The following is a 10,688-nucleotide window of genomic DNA, read 5'->3' on the forward strand; positions in this document are numbered from 1 at the left end:
GTTCTCTATCTCCAAACCGGTATGCCCTTACATTATCGAGAATTCTGGAAGATCTAGGAGTTCAAAGGTGATGAATTTCTAAAAAAAATTGAAGATAAATATTGTATAAATCGTAGGAGATGTCGATGGGACTTGAAAGTTATATACTTTTTAGAAAAAGACTTACAAAGCTGCTCAAGAAAAAAGATAAATATTGTATGTGACCGTAACACACAACTATCACCTGGTTAAAGTATGTGTATATCATTTTTTTCCTGAATTAAGAGTGCACTCCTAAAGGATTGAAGATGTTGAACCGGCAAGATGTTCTACTGATTCTATGTAATATACAGACAAGATATGAAGGATGTTGAGAGAAATAATATTATACTCTAATTAATGTTTCCACGTTTTTAATTCCTTATTCAATGATCGCTTTATCAAATTGATCAGCATTGAGTAATTGAATTACAAAAGAGCCAGGGAAAGCATGTTAATTTTCAATAAGAGAGCAACAGTTATTGATGAGCAGGCTCTTACAAAATCGATCATTCTGAAAGATCCAGCCGTCCAAAAGTATTAATTTCTAAAAAAATTTAAGATAAATTCTTGTATTAATCGTAGGGGATGTCGATGGTACTGGAAAGTTATGTACTTTTTGAGAAAAAGACTTACAAAGCTGCTCAATTTAACATTGAAAAGATAGGAAGAATATACTTTTAGAGCACCAATGACGTTACACCGACCAGCTGGTTTGGATTTGTCAACGCGCATCTTTTCGTGGCCAGTACCTTGTATTCTGTATACCTTGTATTTTGTATACCAGTACCTTGTAGGTACATTGGATAACACCTACTTTTTTCCCAACTTTTCTTTTTCTTCTGCTTCTCCTTCTTTGTCATCTTGTTCTTCTTTTTCTCCAAATTAGAGAATTCTTAATATTTGTCCTTTCATATTGAGTGATAGCTCATTTTACTCAGCTCTTCAAGGCGGTTTCAATGCATATTCGGTTGCCTGACAAAACCTCACTAGTACCTCTAACCTCACCAGATAGGCTATGTATATTTTAATGAATTGCACTGTTGACTTATTTATTACACTGTTGAAGTATTTTTGGAGCAATCCCATTCCAAAAAGTTGAGTTTATAATCATTTCATTAAAATACACATGTCTGGTGAGGTTGGTCGTGGTGAAGGCATGTGTTAGGGTTAGGTAAGGTTCAATCAGGTAACCGATATGCATTGAACCCACTTTGAAGAGCTGAGTAAAATGAACAAATAATTAAATGAATGTTTATTTCCCCCCCCCAAAAAAAACTACAAGATCAATTACGCAACATATTAGATAAATTACAATAAATTACATACAAAACCTAGTTAGTTACAAAACAATTTTATAATGTGTCCTCTATTCTACTTGTTTAGTTTTTTCTGTGTGGAAATTGACCTACTCCACTATGGCATACCATGTTCTAGAGTAAAATGAGCTATCACTCGAATTGATAAGATAAATGATATTGAAAATTATCCTCAAATTTGGGACCCCACATCTTTTTGGACAAAAAAAATTAATAAGCTCAATGGCTACCATACATAACTTGTAGGTTCCGAATATAATAAAAGAGAAAATTCCGATCTACCTGTACAGACAATAGGGATGTCATAATTCCAAGTTCCAACACAAACGGCAAGTTGCACAAAAGAAAATGTAATTTAATTAACATAAGATGACGTCATCATACAGAGCTGAACAGGGAAGTGGCTGCAGTGGCTCCATTAAAGATGTCATCTCATAGTTTGATTTTCTTTTATACAACTGGCTGATAGAATTTAAATTTTTGGTTCTCCGTTCCTTGCGATGTCTGTAAGGATTCTTCCAATAGATAACACCTACTTTTTTCCCAACTTTTCTTTTTCTTCTGCTTCTCCTTCTTTGTCATCTTGTTCTTCTTTTTCTCCAAATTAGAGAATTCTTAATATTTGTCCTTTCATATTGAGTGATAGCTCATTTTACTCAGCTCTTCAAGGCGGTTTCAATGCATATTTCGGTTGCCTGACAAAACCTCACTAGTACCTCTAACCTCACCAGATAGGCTATGTATATTTTAATGAATTGCACTGTTGACTTATTTATTACACTGTTGAAGTATTTTTGGAGCAATCCCATTCCAAAAAGTTGAGTTTATAATCATTTCATTAAAATACACATGTCTGGTGAGGTTGGTCGTGGCGAAGGCATGTGTTAGGGTTAGGTAAGGTTCAATCAGGTAACCGATATGCATTGAACCCACTTTGAAGAGCTGAGTAAAATGAACAAATAATTAAATGAATGTTTATTTCCCCCCCCCCAAAAAAACTACAAGATCAATTACGCAACATATTAGATAAATTACAATAAATTACATACAAAACCTAGTTAGTTACAAAAAAATTTTATAATGTGTCCTCTATTCTACTTGTTTAGTTTTTTCTGTGTGGAAATTGACCTACTCCACTATTGCATACCATGTTCTAGAGTAAAATGAGCTATCACAAAAAAAATTAATAAGCTCAATGGCTACCATACATAACTTGTAGGTTCCGAATATAATAAAAGAGAAAATTCCGATCTACCTGTACAGACAATAGGGATGTCATAATTCCAAGTTCCAACACAAACGGCAAGTTGCACAAAAGAAAATGTAATTTAATTAACATAAGATGACGTCATCATACAGAGCTGAACAGGGAAGTGGCTGCAGTGGCTCCATTAAAGATGTCATCTCATAGTTTGATTTTCTTTTATACAACTGGCTGATAGAATTTAAATTTTTGGTTCTCCGTTCCTTGCGATGTCTGTAAGGATTCTTCCAATAGGCATGGTTACAGTATTTTCTTTCGATTGAATTTATGATAATACATAATTTTCCAAGCTGATAGGCTGAATGCAGTTGATTTGTTGATGCACTTCATAGATTCAATTTATGATTTTTGAAGTGACATTGGAATTTTTTTCATTGATTTTCATTGTTAGCTTCATTAGTAATTTTGGAAGCTATTCTTCCAATAAGCTAGATTTCTTGTTTCAGGATTTGTTTCAATGTATAATTCATAGCTTTTCAAGTTTGATTAATTGTTTCCATCTATTTCAATTAAACTAATCTCTCTCGAAGAAAGAGATCATCACACTAAATGACACATTATTTTAATTTAGTCTTTGGAAAAAACAACAGCCGAAATACTTTTTTGATACGTATCATCGTTTTTCAATAAAGCATTCAAAGCTGCAATTTTCAAAAAAAGTTGTTCACAATAAGAAGGTTAGAACCAAAGAAGAGGTAGAGTTTGTAATCTAATAATATTGTATGTGCTAGAACCCACTACAATGTGCATTTTCCACAATTGTTTCACATGTATTTTCATGTGATTTTCTAGAAATTGAATATAAGATACTGTAGCTATTCTCTATCTATGAAAATTGTTTATATTGAATATAACAGGAATTATTATAAAATAAATGAAATAATAAACTGGAATAAATTGTAGAAATAAAAAAAATACTGAAATTCAAAAACCATTTTTAATTTCAAATTATTATGGGGGTTATTCATCCACTCATCCATGTGTAATAAGTTAATTTATTATTATTATTATTATTATTATTAGCCGTCAAGCTCCCAGATGGAAGACGCTGAGCAAAATTTGGTTCATTTTTTGTTTTTCTTGTTCTTTTTATCAATCCACCAGTTTTTCATTTTCAGTGAGAACTCCGCTTTCCTTGCTTCACTCCATTTTGTTCCCACTCTTGGCACAGTCATCTCTGGTTTAACTTCCCATTTTTCAACCTTTTCTCTGAAACTGTTCCTGTTGTATATTTCATCATTGTTAATGTTAGCAAGTATTAAGTCCTTCTTGACGTTTTTCATCCATGCACCTCCATTACTAAGGGTTGCTACATATGTTACTATTCTTTTTGTAAGTCTGTGATCTGGAAGCCTCATTATGTGACCATAAAATTTAAGGCGCCTTTTCCTGATGTCTGCTTCTATGTTAGAGTATTCTTCAACTTTGGCTGTTTTCTGTAGTCTATAACCATCTTCGGTCTTTCTTGGTCCAAGTATTTTTCTAATTATCTTCCTTTCTTCTTTTTTCAAATTTTCAGTATCTGTTTTTCTGCTAAGTGTTAGGGTCTCGCTGGCATACAACATTGTTGGCTTGATTACTGCGTTATAATGTTTGATTTTGGTATTGATAGACATACATCTCTTATTATAAATATATTGCACTAGCCCTAGGCCTTTACGAGCTTTCTGTATCCTTTCATTTTGTGCATGTTTTTTGGAAGTAATTATAAGTAATAAATTTAATTAATACAGAAAGTATTTGTTCAATTCTCTCATTACTCACAAAGATGTAGGAAACTAGAATACAAACAAAAAATAAATATGAAATCCACTTTCAAAAATGAGCAAGCCTTTTTTTGTTCACATTCTTGAAAGAATAAGAATAAGAATCTATATTATCATAGACATTGTTAACAATGCATTGATAAATGTCAAAAATAGGTACTAGATATTACATAATACAATAAATATATACAAATAATATTAGCCTACAAATATTTGGTCCAGTCAATTACATGAAATTCTTGGATGTTATATAAACTTTCAGCTTTCAGTACAGTTTTCAATTTCCTTTTGAAGAATGTAAGAGGCAGTGCCTTAATTTCTAGTGGTAATGAATTGTACAGTTTAACAGATGTGTACAGAAGTTGTGAAGTTGTGAACCTGAACTATTGAACTGTGATATTATTCCTATTCCTGGTTTCATATCCATGACAGTCACTATTTAAATTAAAAAAATCCAGATTACTTAACTAACACTAAATAATACATACAAAGAATAGACAGTCAATATTCCCAATTTTGTGAAAAAAGGTTTACAGTGGGTCCTCATATCAACATTACAAATCAATCTAATTGCTTTCTTTTGGAGTATAAATATTTTTGAGACATGAGTACTAGAGCCCCATAATAGTATACCATAGGACAGTAAACTTTGTATTTGAGAGAAATACACATTTAATAATATATTAATATCTACAGTTAACTTTAACCTTCTCAGCAAGTACAGTACCTTTGCTATTTTTTTCACTAATTAATTCTGCATATGTGGTTGCCAATTAAGTTTGGGATCAAGAACAATACCTAGAAATTTTAAAGGTTCAGTCCCTACTTCATTGTTTGAATTTCTATTATAGGTGAACATAATAATTACTAGCACAACAATCATTAAGGAGTAGAGAGCTATCAACTAGACAATTTTGTACACCTGCTTCGGATTTACAACTAACTTTGAGACCAAAATCATCAGCAAAGAGAAATCCTGCTTTATCAGTGCCTTCTATATTACAAATTATGTTGTTAATATATATATTAGGGAGTATTGATCCAAGTATGGAGCCTTAAGGGACCCCATAATGAACCTTTCTGCCCTTAGAGAATTGACAATCTTTGTAAACAAACTGGTTGCGGTCCTTTAAATAGATTGATTTTGAATTGCAGCCATAATAAGAAAATTTTTCAAAAAGTATGTTATGCTTAACAGTATCGAAAGCTTTAGACATGTCATATGACCAAAAACTAACAGATAGACCCTTCTCCAAATCATCAAAAACCCTATTAATTTACTAAACTTGTTACTGCATCGCTAGTATTTCTACATGGCCTGAAACCAAATTGTTTTTTAGTAAAAATACCAAAGTTTTCAAAATTATTTGAGATCTGGTCTTGCATTATGGCCTCAAATACTTTGGATATCACAGGTACAATTGTTATTGGCCTGAAATAAGGCCTGATTATATTGGCCTGAAAAATTGGCCTGAAGTTTTTCTTATCACCTTTTTTATGTAGCCTACAGGTATTACCTTAACGTTTTTCAATACACTTGGAAAAATGCCCTTGTATACTAAACAATAATTAAAAAGGTAACTCAAAACTTCACTTATATAAGGGGCAGATATTTTTAAGACCTTAGAATTAATACCATATATATCTAAAATAAACTTGAATTACTAAGACTACTTATTTTCTGGTACACATAATCTGCAGTAACAGGTTGGAAAAAAATGGTACATTGGGCCTATTGCACTTATTGATGTAGTGAGAGCTGAGATGTTCACTAACTGGCACATTTTCACTAATTTCCTCAACTTTTTCAATGAAAAAGTTGTTAAATGAATCAGCGTTGTTATCATCATGTGAATCAATAGCTTCATTGTTGACATTTGTAAGAATTTTAACTACCTTCCATGCAGCTTGAGTTTTATTTTTTGAGTGCTCTATTTTGTTGTTGGGATAATTTATTTTTGCATTCTTAATAGCAATTCTATACTCTTTCTTACAGCTTTTATATTTATCTCTAAACTGATTAGTCTTAAAAAATTTCAGTAAGCTATAATATTCATCACAACTATGTTTGAGCTTTATTAAATCAGCAGTATACCATTCATCATTCAGCTTAGGCTTACTAACTTTGAAACCTCTAAGAGGATAAGCAGCATTAACAGCTGACATATACAAATCAAAAAACTTCTTAAACTTATCATTCGCATCATTAGGCTAAGCAAATACACCACACTCCAGTGTGTGAGACAGCTACAGTCATCGTTTGTTAACCAGTGTTCAGCAACAGTAATTATCCTAGCATTAGGCTATAGTTTTATAACATAATAAGAGGGAAATATATTCTTATTTGTTTGATATACCCTGGACATTCAAAGATATGGTGTTTAGAAAAGTTTCATTAGCTGTTTATTCATCATTAGTCCTAGGCCCAGGATTGGTATTGTTTGCATTCACATAACCTAGCTACATTTGGACTGTTGTATAAATTAGAATTGGAACCGTTTTGGGCGTATAAGCCTGTGGTACTTTTCTGTAAGTTGAGTAATTCTCATTGATTGAATAAATAAATAAATATATATTCCTATCTTCAGACCTATTAAAAGAGTTATTTATGAAAAATTGCATGGCTGAAGAGGAATGATTTTAGGACTAACTTGACTTTTATGATCTGAATATTTATTTATACAATTGAGAATTTCATTGCCAATGAGCTTCTTACCAATTCTATCCAGGTATATATTTATTGTATATATCCTAATAGAATAAGATTCTTGTGCAGATTTAACTTAGTTGAGCTTGTAAGTAGTAATAGAAATGAAGAAATTACATTTACGATTTTATTTCTTGTTACATTTATTTATTTCCAATCACTCAATTACATACACTCTGTGAGTAGTGATGCGGTTTACTTTTAATTTCTACTTTTGATGTGTTTTATTCTTGATTTCGTTTCAAAATGTTAATAACCTTGAAGCATTACTAAATCTCATAAGGAAATAATTGTAAAAGAAGCAAGCTAAATAGTACAAGTAATTATAATAATTCAAGTACAAGTTATAATTCTATAACTGACTTACCTTTCAAAGTTGAATTCAAAATTTTATCACTGCTTGAATAATCTTTTTGGACATTTTGACACAATCACAACATCACAAAACACAATATTACTTTCACTCTGCACTGTCTGCAGACAACAGACAGCTGACAGACAAGGACTAGACAAGAATATTCTATTCACAACAGAAACGGCGCCAACTTCAATACAGTCATAACCTCACATCAAGTTCAGTCTGAATAAATGGCGCGAACGCGCAGCCCCACGGGAGTGAACTATAATACTCCATTACACAAACGCCATCACATGATAGGTCTGTGGAGCTACTAAAGATGCTTGGACCATCTTACGCGAACATACCAACATGAGTTGTAAAGATTTATAGAAAAGACCAACTTTGTGTTAAGGAATGAACCTATATATATATATATAATATATATATATATATATTATATATATATATATATAATAATAATAATAAAAGCCTTTATTGATGTTTGAATACATTACAAGCAAGTGCACTTCTAAAACGTTAATATTATTCTGCCGGCGAAATACCCCATGGATTAGATCCGTCTGGGGGAGAGGAGTAAGTAACATGATATTTGATTTGAAAACAAATAAAGTTGACATTCTTTTTTAGTTCAAAATAAAGAGATAGAGAAAAAAAACTTGAGACTTAACAATACATTCGTGAATTGTCTTTCACGAAGAATTACTTCAGAATACAACTCCTTAACTAATGGAAATCAATATTGCCAAGTCGCCCAACGAAAGCAAAAATGATGTCTGTCCAACTGCTGCCATTCAGGTACTTCAGCTCCTTCCATTTTAGCAAGCCTCTGTTCTGGTTTACGCACAAAGTGAACCACATCCTCTTCTTCTCTCAGTTGCATAGGGAGCAGAGCTTCACTGGATCATTGAATGTCCAATAATTCTTCAATGTCGTTATTTTGCAGGAGCCTGTATCAAATTGTGAGTAGCAGCCTATTTTTTCTTCTTAAATGCATACTTAAGATGTTGCTTCACACAGTGGAAACGTTCCATGTTAGAATACTATCACCTTTTTCCCAGAAATTGAAAGGTCTATGTTCTTTAAACTTTTTATTTATGTTAACTCTACTAATGAATCCAGCTAAATTGTAAGAAACTACCTTGAATCAATATAGTTGAATATTCCGTATAGTATTATCTTCCGGATTGACGTTTTTCTCTACTTTGGCTGGCCGCGTTTTGTACAAAGATATGAAGTTATGGTCCCTCCAGTTGTAGCTATAGCAGTGTCCTGTTTCTGATGGGTGGTTCGTTTACTTCTACGCGACGCAGAGAATGCTGATTGCGAGGCCTTCTCAAAATACTTTTTTAGCGCATCTTCTGTCAAATTATCCCAAGTTGTATAATTTCCATTGATTAGAAGTCCGATTCCCTTGATTTTAACGTCATAGCCAGCATCCCGCAGTTGCCTTTGGACTGAATACAACTTCTTCTTCTTTTCTCTAGTTTCCTTGTCATAGTCTGGAGACACAGATAGCTTACAGGTTTTTAATCTTGCACTATTATTTATAATACTCTGTCTCTTCATGTTCGATACCAATGACAACATTATTGGGCGTTTGACACCTGGGCCAGCAGTTCCCAATCGTTTGACAAAATCTATATCTGCCTCTTTCAGATCGACTTTCATTACACTATTACTCAAATCCATTATCTTCTCCATAATCTGCTCACGCCTCTCACCCTCTCTCTCCTCCATTCCATAAAATATAAGATTTTTCTCTCTACGCATGGAGTCTATTACTACCCGTTGCCGCGATACCTCGATCTTCAATCTATCATTCTCCTCAGTCAGCTTATCCATTCTTTTATTTTGCTCTTCAAGTAACGATGGAATATTCAATTCACTAATCACTTGCTTAATAATTGTGAGCGTGCTATCGTTGATCTCATTTTTTATTTTCTCCAGCATCGCAAACATAACTTTCTCGTTTAATGCCATCCTGAATTTAGTTCAATACGATATAGCTAACTAGAATATTTGTATCCATTAATTATTTGCAAATCGAGCACTTCGTAAACTCTCCAACTCATAATCACAACTCAGCGCATAGGACTAGGTGGCAAAGGAAGCTGAGGGGAGCGCCAAGAGAGCTTTCAAGGCTTTTTGGAAGAAATGGAAAGCTCCTGAGATGACAGGCAAAGGTAAAAGGTGAGAGAGATGCCGGGAATAAGTGTTGGATTCTAAAGCAAAATAAATTATCCAAGACGAAAGTGCCCATCTAGAAAACAGTACTCAAATAAAAATTCAAAATTTCCGCCCAGAGTCTACAGACCATTTTTGAAGCGAGATAGCATTACAATCGCAAACAACAGCTGGTTGCTGTAATTAACCGTTAGTAGAATTTGGGAGGAGGGTGAGAAAAATAAGTTCCTCTACTCACCCACTCATCACTCTGTAAAACAAAGATAAGATAATCTCCAACGAAAATGATGGCTTCTTCAATCGTTGTGTTTCTGAACAAAGTGATCGTATTGAGCAAATCACTATATCTCAGTCAATACTTTAGGAATCGCAAATATACTTAACACAATTCTTAACAGCCATTATTCAAACCAGTATGCAAAATTTTAGATCCCTCACTTAGCAATAAACCACTTAAATAGCTGATAATTTGGACAGCGAAAACATCAACAACTTTACGTACTTATCAGTCACCCCCACTCAATATATATATATATATATATATATATATATATATATATTATATATATATATATATATATATATATATATATAGAGAGAGAGAGAGATTAAAAACTTACATTCAAACGAGAATTTTCGGGGAGCTGGGCCCCCTTTGTCAATCAACCAGGAAGTGAAGTGGTGAGATTTGAACATTCAAAATTTGATTTTTCTAAAAAAATCTATTTCTATTTTCAAGTTTTTCAATAAACCAAAGTAAAAAATCGAAGTGGAACACATACAAAACCCTTATATACTTCCATGAAAAACCAATATACTCCTCTATTTCATGGGGATGCCAAAATTATATATATATATAGAGAGAGAGGTTCTATATATACACATACAAACACATACAAAACCCTAAAATACTTCCATGAAAAACCAATATACTCCTCTATTCCATGGGGATGCCAAAATGATATATATATATATATTATATATATATATATATATATATATATATATATATATATATATATATACAGGGTGACACACGGGAGACGGACGGATTTTAATGTAATAATAC

At 32.6% G+C, this 10,688-nt stretch overlaps 1 protein-coding gene across 1 annotated transcript; it reads right to left on the reverse strand.

Moving 5' to 3' along the window:
• Positions 1–8,632: 8,632 nt before the first annotated feature.
• On the reverse strand, positions 8,633–9,415 carry LOC120354584. Its single transcript, XM_039441932.1, has one exon. It carries the CDS (start codon positions 9,413–9,415, stop codon positions 8,633–8,635), a length of 783 nt encoding a protein of 260 aa, XP_039297866.1.
• Between the last annotated feature and the right edge of the window lie 1,273 nt (positions 9,416–10,688).

This window comes from Nilaparvata lugens, chromosome X (assembly GCF_014356525.2).
Source record: "Nilaparvata lugens isolate BPH chromosome X, ASM1435652v1, whole genome shotgun sequence".
NCBI classification, from domain to species: Eukaryota; Metazoa; Arthropoda; class Insecta; order Hemiptera; family Delphacidae; genus Nilaparvata; species Nilaparvata lugens.

Bases quoted from the DNA above. Each gene is read 5' to 3' on its own strand.
- LOC120354584 (XM_039441932.1), bottom strand. From the start codon at position 9,415: ATGGCATTAAACGAGAAAGTTATGTTTGCGATGCTGGAGAAAATAAAA.